Source organism: Budorcas taxicolor, chromosome 9, assembly GCF_023091745.1.
Source record: "Budorcas taxicolor isolate Tak-1 chromosome 9, Takin1.1, whole genome shotgun sequence".
Classification (NCBI taxonomy): Eukaryota; Metazoa; Chordata; class Mammalia; order Artiodactyla; family Bovidae; genus Budorcas; species Budorcas taxicolor.
In genome coordinates this window covers 34,508,074-34,530,453 of record NC_068918.1, presented here as the reverse complement: position 1 = coordinate 34,530,453, position 22,380 = coordinate 34,508,074, and the positions used below count along the sequence as shown (strand labels likewise).

Below are 22,380 nucleotides of genomic sequence, written 5' to 3'. Positions count from 1 at the left end.
CCCTTAGATTTAGGGTCAACTGATGGAACAACAGACTGGTTCCAAATAGGAAAAGGAGTACGTCAAGGCTGTATATTGTCACCCTGCTTATTTAACTTCTATGCAGAGTACATCATGAGAAACGCTGGGCTGGAAGAAACACAAGCTGGAATCAAGATTGCTGGGAGAAATATCAATAACCTCAGATATGCAGATGACACCACCCTTATGGCAGAAACTGAAGAGGAGCTAAAAAGCCTCTTGATGAAAGTGAAAGAGGAGAGTGAAAAAGTTGGCTTAAAGCTCAACATTCAGAAAACGAAGATCATGGCATCTGGTCCCATCAGTTCATGGCAAATAGATGAGGAAACAGTGTCAGACGTTATTTTTTTGGGCTCCAAAATCACTGCAGATGGTGACTGCAGCCATGAAATTAACAGACGCTTACTCCTTGGAAGGAAAGTTATGACCAACCTAGATAGCATATTCAAAAGCAGAGACATTACTTTGCCGACTAAGGTCCATCTAGTCAAGGCTATGGGTTTTTCCTATGGTCATGTATGGATGTGAGAGCCGGACTGTGAAGAAGGCTGAGCGCTGAAGAATTAATGCTTTTGAACTGTGGTGTTGGAGAAGACTCTTGAGAGTCCCTTGGACTGTGAGGAGATCCAACCAGTCCATTCTGAAGGAGATCAGCCCTGGGATTTCTTTGGAAGGAATGATGCTAAAGCTGAAACTCCAGTACTTTGGACACCTCATGCGAAGAGTTGACTCATTGGAAAAGACTCTGATGCTGGGAGGGATTGGGGGCAGGAGGAGAAGGGCACGACAGAGGATGAGATGGCTGGATGGCATCATGGACTCGATGGAAGTGAGTCTGAGAGAACTCTGGGAGTTGGTGATGGACAGGGAGGCCTGGCGTGCTGTGATTCACGGGGTTGCAAAGAATCGGACACAACTGAGTGACTGAACTGAACTGAACTGATTTTCTATAAAGTTGTCAAAGGAACTCAAAGGAGGAAAGAATTATCTTTTCAACCAGTGGTTCTAGAACAACTGGATATCCACATACAAAACTAATTAATTTAGTCCAGTGGTTTTCGATGGGGAAGATTTTGGCTTCCCAAAGGCAGGGAGCATTTGGCAATTTCTGGAGACGATTCTGGTTGTCACAGCTATGGGCAGGATGCTGCTGGCATTTAGTGGGTAGAGGCCAGAGATGCTGCTAAACCTCCAACAATGCACAGACAACCCTCACAGCAAAGAATGACCCAGAGCAATGTGTCAGCGGTGCTGAGGATGAGATACCCCCATTTAAACCTTTACCTCATACTATACACAAAAATTAACTAAAAATGGATTATAGACTTAAATGTAGGAGCCAAAACTATAAAGCTCTAAGAAAAGAACATTGGAGAAAATCTTTGTGACTTTGGGTCAGGCAAAGATCACTTAGATATGACATGAAAGGTATGATCTATAGATGAAAAAAACTGATAAAGTGGATTTCATTAAAATTAAAGACATTGCACTTCAAAAGAAATCATTATGAAAATGAATTTAAGCCATAGATTGGGAGCAAGTACTTGCACATCATATATCAGATAAAGGACTTATATTCAGAATACGTAAAAAATGTTTGTAACAATAATAAGATAAAGAACCTGATTAACAAATAGATCGCAACAGACAGAAGATATATAAATGACTAACAAGCTCGTGAGAAGCTTAAACATCATTAATCACTAGGAAAGTGCAAGCAAAAATCACAACGAGATAATACTCTCATTCCTACTAGAATAGCTATAATAAAAAAGGGAACACCAAGAGTTGGCAAGGATGTGAAGAAATCAGAACCCGCATGTGTTGGAAAGGTAAAATGATACCTCTGGAAAACAGTCTGGCAATTTCTAAAAAGTTATACATAAATTTATCATAAATTTTACTCCTGAGGATCTACTCAAGAGCAATGGAAACTTTTGTCTACACAATGACCTGCACACAAGGATTCACGACAGCGTTATTCATAACAGGTGAGCATCAGAAATAACCCAAATGCCAATCAACTGGTACATGGAGAAAGGAATATAATGTATCTGTACAACGGAATATTATTTAGCAATAAATGAATGAAATAATGATTAATTCCATAACATAGATAAACCTCAAAACCATTGTGCCAAGTGACAGAAGCCAGATGCAGAAGACTAAGTATTGTAAAACTCCATTTACATCAAATGTCCAAAGAAGGCAGACCTATAGAGACAGAGAGTAGATTAGTGGCTGCCTAGGACTGGGGACGGGAGGAAGGGTTGACTGCAAATGGGCACGAAGGATCTTTAAAGACGGAATTGTGGTGATGCTTACACAACTCTGCAAATTTATTGAAAATCACTGAATCGTATACCTATACTAGATGGACTTCATGATGTGTAAATTTTACTTCAATAAAGTTGCTTTTAAAAATGCAATGAAAGCAATTTTCAATTTTCAAAAAAGAAGGATAAAAAGAAAGAGAAGGACAAAGCCGCATAAATAGGCAGCAATTGGGAAGTTCACAATTAACTTGATCCTATTCCATGTACACAAGTTAAGTAACTGCAATTCACGATCTAAGGCAGGAGGCAGGCAGGGGACTTCACTGAAATGTGGACAGTGACGAGTGATGCAAATAGTAAAGTTATGAAGACGAACTTAAGGAAAGAAAGGTTGCGGGTAATTCTTTGAGAATGATACTGTTTTCTCATCCATTTGAAGGCTTAAAAAAAAAAGGATTCAAACAAAACATGACAATACCAAACACAGTAAGCTCATGCTGTCACAGCATGAAAGACTTAAGTCAGATAAAGGTTATTTTGTTTCCCGTCAAACAAACCTGAGGAGTTTCCTTCTCCTAAGTCTTTGAAGAAGCAAAGATAGCTTATCAATTCTTAGAAAATGATTTCTACATGGTCTTGGCCGAGAGCAGAACCTACCACAACTGCCCAAGGGCCTTTTCTGTCCTGGGAGATAGTTAGCTTCAGTGACAAGGAAGAAGTCTTCCTACAGAAGTGTGGCTTACTGAGAACTTGCTGTGAAGCAAGAGGAAAATGCATTAAGGTGTCAGTCTATTTTGAGCGTCATCTTGAAGGAATGGGAACCACCAATGGAAAAGACTGCCATTCAGGTTGAAGAGTTTTAAGGGAACTTATGTCACAGTTTTAACCTGCTGCTGTGGAGAACCTGCAGGGGCATTATCTTTCTATGACAGAGGCTTTCTTAGTAGCAGGTTGGGAGGTGGACTTATGAGTATTTACCACATACCCATTTACCTCAGAGAAACCAATCAGAATAGAAATTCAAGGTGCCTTGTGTAGACTTTAAGCTACTTATTAACAGTGGTTATGAAGACTGCTTCCCTGGTGGCTCACATGGTAAAGAATCTGCCTGCAATGCAGGATACCTGGGTTCGATCCCTGGGTTGGGAAGATCCCCTGGAGAAGGAAATGGCAACCCACTCCAGTATTCTGCCTGGGAAATCCCATGGACAGAGGAGCCTAGCGGGCTCTTTGTATTGGGTTGCAAAGAGTTGGATGTGACTGGGCGACTAACACTTTCACTTCACTTCACTGAATTGATACTATTGCATATAATTACAATCATGCAAAAGGAAAAAAAAAAAAGATAGGCACGGCAGAAAAGGCTGGAAGAAATACAAAGGACATGGTGATACTGATTATGTGAGCATGGTGAGATTCAGAATAATTTTTTTCTATCTTTCAAAATTTCTTCATAAGTGTTTATTTACTTAAATGCATCAAAAAGTGAAATCTTCCCAACAACAGTCAGGGCAATCGGGAGCCTACTCATCTGCTCACAGGATGCAGTGACAGGTACAATGTCAGTCTTTGAAATGAACAGGCCACATTGAGAGAAAGCTGATAGAGCTTTTCCATAAAGATGGAAATAGCATCTATGAAAAATGAATGAAAGCCTGCGAAACCTTCCCTTTCTATGGAAGAATAAGAAATATATATTGAAGAAGAACATTCCTCCACCAGCAGAGGCCTAAAACCTGGTACTTCAGAGCTCCAAGGGCAGGTGGGGGAGCTAAAGGGAGAGGTGGACCCCTCTGGTGTCTCCATAGGTGACCTTCTTTCTAAAAAGTATGTTATCTCCTTAATGGAAAGGCAGGAACCATTCTGAAAGAATAAAACAGCTAATTTGAGAAGAAATTAGTGTGACTGGTAGGAAACAAAGAAAGGGGTAAAAGACTGTCTTGTTAGATTGCTTCATGTTTTAAAAAGAAAGTGCAAATAATTTTGTTATTACTAAAAGGTGATTAACAGTAATGGAAACTATTAATAATGGAGTAACAATTGTGTCCTCACAGTTAAACAGACTGAAAAATCAACTCGATCTATCTCTGTCCTTGTGGGTTTTAGCAAAGGTATGGCGTGCCTTCTCTGGACTGAGAGGCAGTCATTCTAAAGATAAATCCCAGAATTCCTATTGGTCAGAAAGGTGAGATCTTAACAAGAGGATCTCGTAGTGGGAAGACAAATGAAGGGGCGGAAAGAGTCTTCCTGAAACTAAGAAATCTAGGAAGCAATGTGAAAAGAGTTTTCTGAAGAGCAAGTTTTCTGTATATGTGATGGACCTGCTGCTCAGGTTAAGAGTTTTGTTTTGCTTTGTTTTCTTTTGGCAATGACACTTGGGTTACAGGGTCTAGTTCCCTGACCAAGGGTTGAACCCATGCCACAGCAGTGAAAGCATCAAGTCCCAAGCCCTAGACTGCCAAGGAATTTCTAGTTAGTCTTAAAAAAAGAGAGCGAGAAAAACAAGTATCCTTTAGCTATAATTTTGTTGATTAAACACAATTTTCCCAAACCTTCTTGCCCAAAGAGATCTATATTACAGCAACTTATCAGGTTTTGAAATATCATCAAGGATTATTCAGATTGCTTTCTGGTCACCTGAGTTCATTGTGTTGTGGGTTCTTGGCCTTAAAAAAGGTCTACATCTTTTTGGAGCATTCTGCACTGAAGTATACATGTTTTACCCCAGGTTTATAGGTTTCACCTGCATCCCAGGCCATAGTAATAACATTAATATAGATAAGAGACAGTCTCAAACTTCAGAGAATGAGACCTGGATCAGGCACACAGCGTCACCCATCATTTATTTTTAGGTGTGACTAGGTAACTACATTATAGGAGCAGAAAAACATGATGCGGATTTAATGTCATCAACTAAAGCACACAACCAAGTTTAATGATAGTCATAATCCTTATCTTTTTTCAGAGTAATTAATGTGCAGTTCGCTCAATCATGTCCAACTCTTTGCGATCTCATGGACTGTAGCCCACCAGGCTTCTCCATCCATGGAATTTTCCAGGCATGAGTACTGGAGTGGGTTGCCATTTCCTTCTCCAGGGGATCTTCCAGACCCAGGGATTGAACCCGGGTCTCCTGCATTGCAGGCAGATGCTTTACCATCTGAGCCACCAAGGAATATGGCAAATAACTATCTAATCAGTATCTAATTGATAACTGTTTTTTAGAAACTGTTTTTCTAAGTTGGGGGAATTAAAGGAAGATGACAGTGGCACAGGAAAGTGCTTTGTAGTTCCCGGGGAAATAGAACCTTAAATTTTAGAAAAGAGTGTCTCTAGGGGTGGGACTGAGAGTGAGATGTGTGAGACACGAAAGAAGGGTAGTTGAGAAGAGTGGAAGTGGGTCACAGGTGCTGGGGGGTGAGAGGAAGCTGCAGTTGGCTACATAAAATTATGTAGGACGGCTGTGTGCAGGGGTATGGCTGTAAATTTCACAGTGAGGCCACCACCTGTGAGCAAGAAGAAGGCATCTCCGTGGAGCAGTGCTGGGAGACCTGATAGATTTGAGTGTCTTCGAGTATCTGAAGTGCCAGTGCTGGTCCAGATGGTGGGGACCCAGGAGTGAATTCAGTGAATGATGAACTGCAAAGGTTAAACAGTAGCCTGTAAGGTGTACTGCTAATGCTAGGAGGAAAAGAGTGGAGGTGGAAAGATAAACAGGGGAAGTGAGGGATATTTCATTTAAGGGAGAACTGAGCACATTCACAGCCAGCAGAGGAAACCCAAGACTCAAAACCAGAGACATGAGACAGGAGGCTGCAGGCTGAAGATCTTTGGAAAGAGTGTGAATAGATGTGTGTGTGCTCAGTCATGTTTGACTCTTTGCAACCCCATGGACTGCAGTTCCACCAGGCTCCTCTGTCCATATAATTCTTCAAGCAAGAATACTGGAGTGGCGTGCCCATTTCCTCCTCTAGGGGATCTTCCCAACCCAGGTATCGAACCCAAGTCTCTGCAGATTCTTTACCACTGCGCCACGCGGGAAGCACCTTTGGAAAGGAGTAGAGTCTTATCTGGAGAGAGAAGCAAAGGAAGAGAGAAAGAGGCACTGTCTAGAAAGACTTTAAAGTGGGGACGGGAGTGTGAAGGCAAGCCAGTCAGGCAGAGGTGGTCCTCTCTGCTGGCTGCTGCATCTATAAACGGGGGATAAGTCTTAGCCCAGAGAGTAGCTATGGGATTCGAACAAGATAGCACTGTTAAAGCCTTCAGCAGAGTCCCTGGCATGCCCGCAGAGCCCTCACTAAGCCTGAAGAAAAGACCAACAGGGAGGCAGAAGTCAGGTGGCTCAGGGGCTGAAGTGAGTGAGGTTCGCAAGTCCAGGTGGAAGGAACAGGACAGTGGCTAATGAATGAATTCTTCCCTCTAGCAAAAGACTGGACGGTGATGCAGAGGGGGAAGGAGGTGGCATACTAAAGTCACTAACTCTGCCTGACAGTGCCCTGGCACTAGGCCAAAAAAGTATAATTAAATGTGTCTCGCCACACCTAAATTTCTCCCTAGAGATTGTCCTAAGTTACAAGGGTTTAGAATGGATGAATAAATAAATATCCCTGAAGAAGGGGAGTGGAGAAGACCATCACTGTTTAATACTTTAGAGTGACTAAGCCAACACAGGAGGTTTAACAAAGGCAGAGCTGTCCCTCTGCAGTGAGGGCAGAGCTGCTGCTTCCAGGGAGCCAGGACACGAGGTACAGGAGAGAGAACAGAGGCTGGCAGGGCTTCTGGGAAGATGAGAGGGAGGTAGGAAATGTACCAAAGAAAGCAGAAAGGCGGGTGCTGAAGCGAGTTCAAGACTGTAAGTCACACAACTGGAGAGCTGGGAATTCTTTCGGTCACCTGTGGGGCAGCTGGGCGAGAAGTCAGCCGTTACGTTTCATGCACTCCTTCATCACCTCTCTTTGGGTTTCACCTCTTCCCTGAATCTCACATAGCATCTCTGTTACCTAGAGAGTCAGAAATGGGAAACTTTTCGACAATAAAGCAAAGGTGGAGGGGACTTCATGTATTTCCCTGTTTAACCTTATTTTACAAAAGCGGAAATAGATGCTCAGAGGGAAGTGCCTTGTTCAAGGTCACACGGGGAACCTGGGGCTCAAGCAAACCTGGAAGAGCCTAGAATCCTGTGCTGTGTTCCCCGGTGCCTGACCATCTGTTTGATAAAACCTACAGCTTGCTGAAGTTCCTGCACAGCCAGAGAACACAAAGCAAGCCTCCTCGTTTGTGGAAGTTAATGATTAAAACCTAGTCTGATCTAAAGCATCTAACCCTAGTTACTAATTAAGCCAATTTCTGTGAGAAAAGACATTTCAAACAGAAGAGCGCTGTGTACTCTTCAGCTAAATCTATAGGCCTTCAAATTATAGTAGCGTAAACTGCACAATTACAATGTTTCAAGTATGCTTAAAAATATTTCATAATGCAATACCTTAACCTCTGTAACTTACATTTTCTCTTCATTGCATGCCACATGCTGGGTCCTGCTTAAATGATTTTGTAACTTTTGGAGAAGGAATTTAACTAAAGTGACTTCACTTACAGTGTTTGAGTGAAGTAGGTAATAAAATCTGTTTGCTGTGTTCGATGTCTCCAGATAGGGCTGTAATTACACCACATAAGGAAGAAAGGTGGCTGAGTCTCAACCTAGATCATTTATGTAAACTCAGCCTTCTTGTCAACGGTGTTCTCATATTGCCTGCATCCAAACTGCAAAAATCATCTCCTATGAACCACATAGAGACAGTGTCCGATTGCAGGCCTGTGAGACTGCAGTTCTTTCTGTAATTGGAAGTCTGTGGTTCAAGACCAAAATCTGACATTCTGAGGTTAAAAACAAGCAAACAAACAAAACTCACCAATGAATTCCCTAGTACAACAACTACATATCTGACGCTTGTAAAAATTAAGGGTATTCTTTACATCAAAGTATTACAAATGAACACATTTACTTAAAAAAAAAAAGGAAAAAAGCATCCTGTTCAGCTTAAAAGAAAAAAACAAGTTTGGTTCTTTGAAATGCACTTGAAAAAAAATTTGGTCCAGAAAGAAAAACAGGCAATTTCTAGTATAACCAAGTTAATATGTGACAACATTTTAATCTCCTACTTCAAATATTTGGCATTATTATTTCAACAATTTCCACCCCCTCCCCTAAATCTTACAAAAACCAAGAAGCAAAAAGTATATCCAGACTGTATCTATAAATACAAAGACATAGTTGCAAGAAGACAAAGCATGTGTTTTTCTTAGTCATTAGACTACCCTCCATTATGACAAACTGGTCACTGGGTTTTCATTTGACAGTCCTCCCTGGCAGGCACTGATAGTGTTTCTCTTGACACCTGCAGCTCCCAGCTTGCCCTGTCCTCTCAAGAAGGAAAACCACAGGCCACCGCCCTGGCGCCATCCCTGGCTCGGTCCAATCAATAAGGACTTATTTCCTGTCCATTTGCTGAGGTCACAGGAGCGAATCTCATTAATTATTTCTGCTACTGAAGCCTCAAGTGTGCTTCTGGCATGACAACTGAAAACTGCTTGACCTTTTTTCTTCTAATTTTGTTTGCAGCAGTTCCAAAAAGAAGGCAGTATTCATTTAGCAGTGGTGATAAAAAGAAGAAGAAAAAAAATGTATATATTGTCGAAGTCATTAATACATTTAGATATTTCATCATGAAAGCTCTCCCGATCACCTCCTTCCCCAATTTTTTCAGCCAACGAACAACAGTCTTTTTAATTTGGTGTCAGGAAAACCTGGTCACAGCAAACACAATGTTTTCTAAAGCAGTTCTAGCCTCCGAGGAAGGAAAGCTCTCCAGGGCCTCCAATGCTTTGTTTCCATGGTAACGACACAGGTCAATAGCTGAAGTCACACCTTTGCCAGCTTTGATTGTTTCTCGCAACTGTTAAGAAACAAATGCACAGAAAAAGTCAGTTTTTAAGGTACCACAATTAAACTGGGGAGGGGAGCTGGAAAACAAAGAAGGGGAGAAACAGAACAGATTCACTGTTTCTGCTTTTGAGGTTAAAGAGGACATCATTCCCCATGGATTCGGAGGCACTAACATTGCCTAAGGCTGCTAGGTGTCAGCCCTCCAGAGCAGAACAATAGGCTCCAATCAGCCTAATTACACCTCCTCCCCAACTGCCACCCTGCGATAGCTTGAAGTGAGCCCTGCTAGGGGGTGGAGGTGAGGAAGGTGGAAGGGCATTTACATCTCTGGCATTTTGAATTCAGCAGCCCGATATTCTAAGGTGAGGAAGACTTCATTAACATCCTGTTAATAACTAATATTTTTACACTGTATGTTGACACAATAGTTCACATGAAAATTCAAGAAAGACACACAGTAGATCTGAACACGACATTACTAAAGCTGTAAGACTCTGGGGCAAATGAATTAAAATGCCTTTTGTAAAGCATTATTAGGTCAACTCTTGCTCACAAATGGAGCTGATTTCCAATCTCTCTCCTTGACAACCAGAAAGGACCAATACAATAGTTAAACTCTAGAGCTGAAGAAGAGTTATAATGATTTGGCCAGTCCACTTCTCCTTGCTCCATTCCATCTTTTCTTTCTCAGTGAAAACCTCTAATGTCTGCCTCACTCCCTAAACCAGATACTTGGGAGTTCTCCTTCATCCATTCAGGCACCGTGGCTCACCCATGGCTGAACTTTTTGCATACCCCCAGTTGGGTGAGGCCCACTGACAAGTTCTAGTCCATGAGACGTGAATGGTGTGTGTCACTTCTGGGCTGTAGCACTTAGCCATCCATGGGAGTCCTGCTAGAGCTTTCCCTCTGGTACGTCAGCTGGTCTCATTGGAAAAGTTGCTCAGGTTGGACGGGAGTGACCACAGTGAGCACCATGGAGACTCTCCATCCAGAGCAGAATGTTGTGTGGGCAAGAAACATGTCTGTTGTCTGAAGAGACTGTTAAGTTGTCTGTGGCCATCTTGACTGATATACTCACCAAGTCCCAGCCATTCTAGCTCATACAGAGCCCTCATATTATCATCTACTCTTCATTCTCATTGCCACATTAGTTCAGGCTATCATCAACCCTCGCCTGGGTTATTTTTGCAATCAACTCCTGAAGAGTCTTCCCACTACCAGCTCTTTCCCTCTGGACTCCATCCTTCACGCTACCAAGGAGCTCTTTATAAAATGCAAATATGATCTTGCTTAAAACCCTCCACTGCCTTCCAAGAGCTCTAAGAAAAAAAGAAGTCCAAGCTCTTTCATGAGGCATGGAAGTCCTTTATCTATCTAGCTCTTTCTCAGCCTGTTTCTTCCCTTTCCTTGTTTCTCCCCTTTCCCTGTTTCATCATTACTTAGGGAACCTACTTGCATCTGATGAGGTCTTCCTTGATAGCTCAGTTGGTAAAGAATCCACCAGCAATGCAGGAGATCTGGGTTCGATCCCTGGGTTGGGAAGATCCCCTGGAGAAGGGAAAGGCAGTATTCTGGCCTGGAGAATTCCATGGACTGTATAGTCCATGGGGTCACAAAGAGTTGTACACGACTGAGTGACTTTCACTCACTTCACTTGTAGGACTGCTGGTGGGTACTGCATGAGACAGTACAGGGTGTTTGACAGTGTCTAAAACACTACAGATATTCAAAATGACTTAATTCTTCTTCCTCCTCAAGCCCTTTGCCACTGCCAGGAAAGCTACTCCAGCCACCAAGATCAAGTCTATTTTAGCTTGATGCATAACAACCTCACAGGTAGTTGAACTTGGATTAGACCAGCTTAAAGATTTAAAAAAAAATGGAAAAGAAAGGACATACCTCTTATTTTCATTAGCAAGTGTTAGGGGAACCGGGGTGGGGGTGGGGGGTGCGCTCTGAAAACCAACCTAAGAACTTTATTAAAATTTTTTTATTATCAAATATTTTTCATTTTTCTTTTCTATTTTTTGGCTGCGCTGCATGGCATGCAGGATCTGTTCCCTAAACAGGGACTGAAGCTGTGGCCCCTGCAGTGGAAGCATGATATCTTAACCATGGGACCACCAGGGAAGTCCCTTGAATATTTTAAAAGTACAGAAAAGTTGAAAGACTAGCTCAGGAGTTGGCAACCTATAGCCTCAGACCAGAGGCTCAGATCAGAAGGACTGATGCTGAAGCTCTAATACTTTGGCCACCTGATGCGAAGAACTGACTCATTGGAAAAGACCCTGATGCTGGGAAAGATTGAAGGCAGGCGGAGAAGGGGACAACAGAGGATGAGATGGTTAGATGGCATCACTTGACTCGATGGACATGAGTTTGAGCAAGCTCCAGGAGTTGGTGATGGACAGGGAAGAGATGGACAGGGAAGCCTGGCGTGCTGCAGTCCATGGGGTTGCAAAGAGTCGGACACGACTGAGTGACTGAACTGAGCCAAATGTGGCCTCCCTGTTTTTATAAATTAAGTTCTACTGGAACATAACATGCCCATTCATTTAAGTATTGTCTGTGGTTGCTTCTGTGCTGTAACGGCAGAGATGCAGAGTTGAACAGCTGCCACAGAGACTGTATGAATTGCAAAGCCTAAAATATTTACACTTTGGCCTTTACAGGAAGTCTGTGACTCCTGGACTAGCAGAACACATATCCTCTACCGAGACTCAACAATCATTAATACTTTGCTATTTTTGTCCTATCTACTTGTATGTAAGTTTTCTGAATCATTTGAAAGTAAGCTGTAAGCAGCTTAATTACTCTCCAGAGGAGAAATTAACTTTCTAGAGGAGAAAAAAGCCCTACTTGTAGATTTTGTGGTTTGCATACTCCCATCATGGTGGATTTCAAGCTACCAAGGGTTGCAGAATCACAAAATTCTTAAATATTTAACAATTGGCTCTGAGCTGGCAGGACACGACTTGGATGCACCACAAGCTGTAGGATGCTTTACCCTTGTTTCGAGAAGTATCTCCTAAGATAAGAACATTTTCCTACAGGGCCAGAACTCTATTATCAGAGTTCAGGAAGTTAACAGTAATACTCTCCTATTATGCAATATCTAGTCTACCTGTAAATTTACCCAACTGGCTCCAAAATTTCGTTTTTAGCCTTTCAACACCCACCGTCCCCCATCCCGAAACTGTAATAAATCCTGGTTCACACACTTCATTCATTCGTTATGACGCTTTAAGCTTCTTCCTCCCCCTGCGATATTGCCATTTTGAAAGGAGCAGGCTACGTTGTACAGTGTTCTGCTGCTGCTGCTGCTAAGTCGCTTCAGTCGTGTCCGATTCTGTGCGACCCCACGGACCGCAGCCCACCAGGCTCCTCCGTCCATGGGATTTTCCAGGCAAGAACACTGGAGTGGGGTGCCGTCGCCTTCTCCGTACAGTGTTCTATATTCTGCATTTCTCTGATTGCTATGCAGAGTTTGTTAGTCTATAAACTTTATTCAGTCAGGCTCCACTGAATATTTGATGCTGATTTACATGGCATTTAGTGGGCTTGCCTGGTGGCTCAGATGGTAAAGAATCTGCCTGCAATGCAGGAGACCTGGGTTCACTCTCTGAGTTGGGAAGATCCCCTAGAGAAAGAAATTGCAACCCACTATAGCAATGGCACCCCACTCCAGTACTCTTGCCTGAAAAATCCCATGGATGGAGGAGCCTGGTAGCCTGCAGTCCATGAGATCGCTGAGGGTCGGACACGACTGAGCGACTTCACTTTCACTTTTCACTTTCATGCACTGGAGAAGGAAATAGCAACCCATTCCATTGTTCTTGCCTGGAGAATCCCAGGGACAGGGGAGCCTGATGGGCTGCCATCTATGGGGTTGCACAGAGTCGGACACGACTGAAGTGACTTAGCAGCAGCAGCAGCACAGTATTCTTGCCTGGAGAATTCTATGGACAGAGGAGCCTGGTGGGGTATGGTATTTAATCCTATGTGCATGCATGCCAAGTTGCTTCAGTCATGTCAGACTCTTTGCAACCCCCATGGACTGCAGCCTGCCATGCTCTTCCGTCCATGGGATTCTCCAGGCAAGAATACTTAAGTAGGTTGCCATGCCCTCCTGCATTGGCAGGCAGGTTCTTTACCACTAGTGCCTCCTGGGAAGCCCATTTAATCCTACAATGAAGGGTAACTCAGATTAGGGCAAAACAGCACCCAGGAGGGCTTCACTGGTGGCTCAGTGGTACAGAACCTCCCTGACAATGCAGGAGACATGGTTCAATCTCTAAGTCAGGAAGATCCCCTGGTGTAGGAAATGGCAACCCACTCCAGTACACTTGCCCGTGAAATCCCATGGACAGAGGAGCCTGATGGGCTACAGTCCATAGGGTCGCAGAGTCAGACACGGCTGAGCAACTGAACACACACAAGCACCCAGGAGGACATCTCTAAAAGTTACTCATGCCCTAAAAAGAGTTAATTTCTCTTTCCCATGACTATTCTACTTCCAGTTAATACTCCAATCTGCTCTCCACAGAGTTGGCTCACAAGGCTTTGCATACCAAGGACTCAACAGCTGCCATGTGTAAAAGTCCCATTTCAGGACTCACTGGTAATCTAATCCTTCATGGAAGGCATTAATATTATTCTTCATAGGCATCTGTATACACTTCCACCAACTAAACATAAACTACTGGTTCAAAGGAAATCCTTCAGATATAATTAATAGGGCATAACTGAGATCCATTTTTATTATAAATTAGAATAGGCCATGAGTTCATCCAGAAAAATACAATATTGGAAAATACAGAAAAAGACAAAAACAGAAAATACAAATATACAAAATACAAATAATACAAAAATAATATACAAAAAAATACAAAAATACAAATACAGAAAAATACAAAAATACACAAGACACATTAAGCTGGAGTTCCTAAACCTGGCTAAATATAAGATTCACCTGGGGAGCTTTAACATAGATACCTAGACCTCATTCCTGGAGATGGATTCAGTAAGGCCTTAAAAAAATACTTCTTAGGTCATTTCAATGATTAACCAGATTTGGGAGTACCTCACTCACTGGGGCATGTATTTGGAGCGATGATATTTTAAAACTATCATATTGGATTTATACTGTTTTAACCACACAGATGGTGATTGCAGCCATGAAATTAAAAGACGCTTACTCCTTGGAAGAAAAGTTATGACCAACCTAGATAGCATATTCAAAAGCAGAGACATTACTTTGCCGACTAAGGTCTGTCTAGTCAAGGTTGTGGTTTTTCCAGTGGTCATGTATGGATGTGAGAGTTGGACTGTGAAGAAAGCTGAGCGCCGAAGAATTGATGCTTTTGAACTGTGGTGTTGGAGAAGACTCTTGAGAGTCTCTTGGACTGCAAGGAGATCCAACCAGTCCATTCTGAAGGAGATCGGCCCTGGGTGTTCTTTGGAAGGAATGATGCTGAAGCTGAAACTCCAGTACTTTGGCCACCTCATGCAAAGAGTTGACTCATTGGAAAAGACGCTGATGCTGGGAGGGACTGGGGGCAGGAGGAAAAGGGGACGACAGAGGATGAGATGGCTGGATGGCATCACTGACTCGATGGTCGTGAGTCTGAGTGAACTCTGGGAGTTGGTGATGGACAGGGAGGCCTGGCGTGCTGCGATTCATAGGGTCACAAAGAGTTGGACACGACTGAGCGACTGAACTGAACTGAACTGAACCACACTTGCCAAGTGTTGTCTTTGTGATGATCAAATTAAATTCAGCAAGCACCTCTATGCAATAGCTATATAGTAGGCGCTAGAAGTACAGAAACAGACACAGTTGCTACCTCCCAGGACTGCTTGTTAGAGGGCTTGTCACAGGGCTGCAGAACCAGAGAGGGCTGAGTGGAACACGGAGGGATTGGACCCATGATGTTGGTTCTGATAGTTTCAAGGGAAAAGACCACAATAAAAAAAATTCTTTTCACTTTTGCCTTCACCTACATTTTGACTGGGCAAATTCCCAACTGATGCACAAATACAACTTTCCACATTAGGATGTGGCTAAAATGCTCATAAGCCCATTCTGGCCTTTATGACCTGAAAACCACTTTAGCTGTAGGATAAATTAAAAAAATACAAAAAGGTGAATTATCATTTTGCATTTTATTTCCATGATTTAGCACTTTAGGGCAATAATTTAATTAAACCTCTAATTAAGTCAATTGAATAGTTGTATAAGTACAGTATCTACTGAAATAAATTAAGTCCAAATCACCTGTTAAAGGATCCATTAAAGATATTAACACAGAGAGAAGAGAATGCATAGTACTTAAAATTAAGTGCATTATTATTAGTATTTATCAAAAGGTATCACTTTTCAGTGACAGATATATCTTTTATGAGACCATTTTATGAAATCATTGTAGGCCTCTGAAAAATATTTGGTTTGAAAGTCCTCTGAAAATTAAAGACAAGCCCCTGTCATAGGGTCTTAGTAGCTTTAGATGATGAGGAGGCAGCAGCTCCTTGCATCCAATGAAAATAGAGGAATGTCAGGAAGCATTTAACAGGAGGCTTCCTGTGTGCTGTTTTGGATCTGTCAGGAATTCTCTGCTCCTTATTAATTCCTGAATTCTCAGGAATTAAGAGAGGCAAGCCTCTCCCAGGGCTGAAGAATCCAGGCATTTCCTTCATTAGTTTTTCTATACGGTGATAAGCACCCTCTTCCTTCTTGTGAACCATATGGTAAAAGTGATTGTTTACAACTCTCTCTCTCTTTAATATGGGTCGCCTATGTTTTGTAAGTATGGAATTTTAATTTTTATCTTTGCTGAGAATAACCACCTTGTAAGACAGTATATATGCCCACACCATGTTGATTAAAACACCTTTGCTCCATCAGAGCTCTGGTCCCCGTGTCTTTCTTTCTCTTTCTTTCTCTCTCTTTCTCTCTCAGGCTATTTCTTTGGAGCGCAGAGGCCCTCTGAGTTCACTTTCCTGCCCGGGCTTCTCAGACCCTCTCGAGAAGGCATTCTGTGCCTTCACCCCATCAAGAGGGCACCTGAGGCCTCCATGAATAGAGCAAGCCCTGTGCCAGGGGCTTTACTGGCTTTCTGTGTAAACCAAGGAATATCAGCCTCTTTCTCTCCTTTACTTTCTTATCGTCGACTCCAGACCACCAGGTTCCGGTCCATTAAAGGACCTCAACAGAGGAAGACTTTAGATTTAGAAGAAACCCCAAGCACTGTCTTCTCACCTCGTTTTGCAGGAGAAGATACTGGATGAGCGAGGCTAAGTGGCATGGACAAGAGTCAACAGCAAATTTGAGAAATGGCCTGGGTTTCATTTCTGCACATCCTGAGCTCTTCCACCCTATAGCGCTGGAAAAGACTTGGAGATAACTCCAAGTTTTATTTCAACCAACCAGAACACGGATACTAAAACCCATCTGGAACACAGGTTAGACTGTGTTCTGAAGAAACTGTATAACAGAATAAGGGAGTATGAAACAATGTAAAGTTCTGGGTTTTTTTTAAGTGGTTGAAAACAGGTGGATGAGGGTAAAAGAAAACAAACAGAAGCCATGCTATTATGGGAAGAGACCACATACCTCCCATCCAAGAGGTAGGAGTGGACCCTGCTTGCTTAATAGAGATTATACAGCTGGAAGGAAGGTACGATGCAGTAATGACATGGAACTTCAACCTGTGAACATCTGCTAAAACTTGCATTCTATGGTTGACAAATTCTTGGTGTGCCTGACTGATAATCTTATGTATCAGAAGAGAGAAGAAGCACTTTTTGCTTAGCTATGTCAGCATAACTGGCTATAAATGTGATAAGGATTAACAAAAAATTAATGCCATCCTGGTATTAGAATCAGCTTCTCTGGTGGCTCAGATGGTAAAGAATCTGCCCACAATGTTGGTGGCCTGGGTTCGATCCCTGGGTTGGGAAGATCCCCTGGAGCAGGGAATGGCAACGCACTCCAGTATCCTTGCCTGGAGAATTCCATGGACAGAGGAGCCTGACGGGCTACAGTCGATGGGGTGGCAAAGAGGAAGACATGACTAAGCAACTAACACTTTCACTGGTATTAGAATCAGTCCTTAGAAAGGACTAGCAGGTGTGGGTTTGGACACCTGGACACACCTGGACTATGTGTTAGGAAAGTGTATTGCAAAAATGAGTTTAGTGAAAAGGTGGCCAGGATTCCAAGAATCTATAACTGGAAATATAGTTCAAGGGTGACAGAAGCTACTGAAAAACTAAGCTCCAACAATAGTCATAATTAATTATGAAAGTGAATAAAATAATGGCTACTGAAAAAACTCCCTCAAGACTCACATTTGAGAAGGCATGGGTGTTAAAGGAGGAGCCTACCATCCCCTCCACTGCATAGAGCACCACTGTGGAGATCGGGTCCTATCCCTGGCTTGAAGGAGCTGACAGAAAGAGAGGCACAAAGCCGTAAAAATTGTACAGGACTCCACCAGTAGTTCCGTACTGTCACCAGGACACCTCATAGAAAATGTTCAGAAACAAACAACCTTGTCAAAATCTGCTAAAGTGTGATGGGCATTCACAGGGGCAGCATGGGGAGGAGACAATGACAAAAATGAGGGGCTTTGAAATGTAAAGGCTGTATGCTGAGTGAGAACAAGTATGTACAAATATTTGCAAAAGATAATGTACTATTAAAAGAAGACAAAGGAAATAGAACAACTGAAGAATGAGTTCAAAATTGTAAAGACTAAATTCCACGAAGACAGGCCTTTAAAGATGATGCATAAGATATTATGCATTCAAATAGCCCATTACAGGTTGTCACGGAACCTTGAATACAGCTACCATCTTGGCTTTTGGTGTCCTTAGCTTTCCAAGGCCACCCACTCTTCCCACTCTTCCCACTCTAAACATCGTATTATCCTCTAAGACAAACAGCTGTGCAGCTTTCTCACTTCCTTTACCCGATATTCCTGTCCAGTTTTCACTCTCTGACACTTTCCTTCTTTGCCTTCCTCCTCATTTCATCTTCCTCTGAAGATGCAGTTCCTGGCCTAGAGCACCTTCACAGACGCACCCATCCACCTCTGTCCTGCTCTCATAAGCTTGGAATGCATATAACTTGTCTTCCCAGCTACTGAAAGACTGTGAGAAATGTCAGAAATGGGAGACTCAAATGACTAATGCCTTCCAATACTGGACCAAAAAAATGAGGACAAATGTGCATTCTGTAACACAGATCCGTGAACTTAGCAAAATCATGGCAAAAATCCAGAAGAGGTTAACAGACTGATTGTGAACTCTAGAGAAAAAGCAGTGGTGATCACAGCCCCAGGATAGGTGGGTCACAACAAGCACATTATAACAGAACAATCTCATTTTTCTTTTGATATTAACTTGACTGCTATCTTCAGAAATAGTAGAGTACATTCAGATATTCATCATGGATAAGACAGAGAAACAGGATCTGTATTAGAGTTTGGTAATATGGATTCAAATATGTAAAACAACTATTCCTAGAAAATGTTTAGTAGTGGATTTATATTGAGCAGAAAGGTGACCTGGTATTGTACTGCAAGACTCAGTACTTGGTTCCTTTCCCTTATCACAGTGATTGAAAGATGATGGGGAAGAAATGCAGGTTAAATTTTAATTTTCAGATGTCACACAGTCAAGAGAAAAAGCTAACACATGGACAGCATCAAAATTTTAATGGTTTTGACATGTTGAGCAATAGATGATACTAGCCAGATGAAATGGAACAGGGAAACTGTATAGTTGAGCATTTAGGTTTCATAAACTAATTATAAAAACGTAAACCCCAGTTTGGCAGTGACTCATAGAAAAATGCTGAGAATCTTTGATAACGACATTCTGTATATAAGCCAAAACTGTGACGCAGATACTAAAAAAAAAGCAAATGCAAACCTTGGCAGTATAAACAGATGCACATGTCCAAAAGACAGGCAAGAACAGTCTCACTGCAGTCTTTGATAGCTGATCATTTTTAGAAAACTATGTTCAAATCCTGTGTGCCATGTCTCAAGAGGGACACTGACAAGATAGATAGGGTCCAACATGAGGATGAATTAGTATTTGGAAATGTGTCATCTAAGGAATGCTTAACCTGGAGGAAAAGGTTAAAGGAAGATATTAAACCCATCCTCAAACTACCAAAGCAATTAAATGGAAGAAGGAGCAGTCCTGTTTTATATGCTTCAGGGAACAGAACAAAGAGCGATCAGGTGAAATTTCTGGGAAGCTTCAATTTCAGTTACAAGTAAGAAAGAGCTTTCAAATGACTAGAGTTGTCTAACAACGAATAGTTTCTTTTGACACGCTGTAAACTCCCAATCATTGAAAGTCCTCAGCAATTACATGCCCACATCAGAGAAGGTATAAATGAAACTCTAAGCTGTAGAGGGAGGTGGGACAAGGCTGCCTCCAAGGTGCCACACAACTTTAAGATTCAAGCTGACTGTGGTTCAACTGAATGATTTTGCCAGCTTCTGAGTGGCAAGACTTGGTACAAAATGAAAAACAGTAATTAAAACCTTTAATACAATGAACTGTGAAATGTATCACAAACAACATAAAAATTTCCTTTTTACTTAGAATGACTTATTTTACTTAGAATGACTTATTTACTTATTAAAAAGCAGAGACATCACTTTGGCAACAAAGGTCCGTCTAGTCAAAGCTATGGTTTTTCTAGTAGTCACGTACGGATGTGAGAGTTGGACCATAAAGAAAGCTGAACACTGAAGAATTGATGCTTTTGAACTGTGGTGTTGGAGAAGACTCTTGAGAGTCCCTTGGACTGCAAGGAGATCCAACCAGTCAATCCTAAAGGAAATCAGTCCTGAATATTCATTGGAAGAACTGATGCTGAAGCTAAAGCTCCAATACTTTGGCCACCTGATGCAAAGAACTGACTCACTGGAAAAGACCCTGATGTGGAAAGACTGAAGGCAGGAGAAGGGAATGACAGAGGATGAGATGGTTGAATGGCATCACCAACTTGATGGACATGAGTTTGAGCAAGGTTTGGGAAGTGGTGATGGACAGCATATTCTGGCATGCTACAGTCCATAGGGTTGAAAAGAGTTGGACACAACTGAGTGACTGAACTGAACTGAACTAGAGTGACAATTTATTTAAAAGAATCTATAGGGAAAAAAATCTACTGATCTTAATTACTTAATCTATTGATCTAGTGACCTTAATTAAATGTCTTATTTTGGCAAAAACGGAAGGAAGTGGAAATAAGAGAATTTTAAATTATTTCCTCAATCACATGAATTCATAGGTGAAGACACAATTAGAATGGTAGTGTGTCCCAATATTAAAATAGTAATAATAATATAATAATAATAGCAATAGCAACAAAGACAACCCCATATATAGTACTTACATGTGCCTAGCACTGTTCTAATATGTCTATATAATATATATAAGATACATATAATAGTACTTACCTCATAGGACTATTGTGAGGATTGCATACACCAACATATATACCTTCTGTTCTATATATCTTATGAGGTGTATGTGTGTGTGGATCTATCTATTTAGGAAAAATTCAAATTTCATTTGAGAAGAGAACACATATGTCAATATTGTCCTTTGCACAGGGCAAACTTTAAAAATACACATTCAAATCACAGATTTTAAAAAATACATCAAATCAAATACTTTTGGATAAAACCATATTTACAGAGATGACAGAAACCTAAGCCATCATTAGATTATGTACCTCTTATAGCATACACATTTTTTTTCCTACCACAAGTAAAAATGCCACACAGTTGTGGAACAAATGTCAATAGGAATTGGAGGTGGAAAATGTCCACATTTTCTGCTAAGAAAAAGCCATAAATACCTCAATATACTTGCGTAAGTATATTCTTTTAGACATACTTTTTAAACAAAAAGGCACTGAATAAAATGAAACTAATATATTTGTATGTAAAAATTCTTAATAACAGAAACTTTTTGTTTTAATAAAAAATCTCAACCAAAGACTCTGACTGCAACATTGATATTGGGGTTTCATGCAACCAACCGGACACTGCCTCTTATTATTTTCACAATTAAAAAAAAAAAATTCAGTGTTCCTCATGCTACACTGAAGTCACTGGATAAAAGATAAGCTCAAAATGACAAACATACTTTATCACATGCTTTAAACATTTTTACTATTCTCTAATAAAATATCAAAGTATTTTTCTTTTGTAAAATAGCCTGTAAAATTACTATAATATAGATCTGTATTGAGTTTTGAGATACTAATTTTTAACAAGTTCTATTTATTGTTTTGAAGAATTAAAATCATTCTGTATAACTGTGTGAGAGTTCAGGACACGGATGACATTTGTTATACTGCTCTCCTTTTCCCTGGCCAAATTCTGGAAGCCCATGGAGATGGGAGGTAAGACAGGTGGACTCCAACAGGGACAAAATGCCATGTATTTCCAGACATGATGGCCTTTCAAGCACCTTGGAGCAGATCTTCCAAATGAACCCACACAGGAACCTTTTTAAATCTTATAACAGGATGTAATGTTCCCTTCCTAAGACTGGCTAATTCATTTATGCTACTTCATAATAATACAAAAAATAATCATAGAGAGGCAATAAGCACACTGCCTCTCTCCCTGGCAGTGGGGAAACTCTGGGCCTGGACATGTGTGACCTTGGGCAAAGTAACTTCTCTAAGCCCACCTCACCTATAAAATCACAGAGATAATATTTATGCCACAGGCAATTATTATGAAGAATGAATAAGATAATATATGTGAAATTAACATCAATAAAATGCTTTACAAATATAAGGTTTGAAGAGTAAGGGAGCATGGGGATACACTGCAAAGCTCACATTAACATTTATATAATGTACCTGGTTCGTTTCCAAGGCAAACTATTCAAAATCATAGTAATCCAAGTCTATGCCCCAACCAGTAATGCTGAAGAAGCTGAAGTTGAACGGTCTACGAAGACGTATAAGACCTTTCGGAACTAACACCCAAAAAAGATGTCCTTTTCATTATAGGGGACTGGAATGCAAAAGTAGGAAGTCAAGAAACACCTGGAGTAACAGGCAAATTTGGCCTTGGAATATGGAATGAA

At 41.4% G+C, this 22,380-nt stretch overlaps 1 protein-coding gene across 1 annotated transcript in view; it reads right to left on the bottom strand.

Annotated features, from left to right (window-relative positions):
• Positions 1–8,430: 8,430 nt before the first annotated feature.
• PDSS2 (decaprenyl diphosphate synthase subunit 2) overlaps positions 8,431–22,380 on the bottom strand; it is a 259,946-nt gene continuing 245,996 nt past the window's right edge. The window contains exon 8 of the mRNA XM_052645841.1: positions 8,431–9,250. Coding sequence (XP_052501801.1) covers positions 9,092–9,250 — 159 coding nt within the window. The 3' untranslated portion in view covers positions 8,431–9,091. The remainder of the gene's footprint in view (positions 9,251–22,380) is intronic.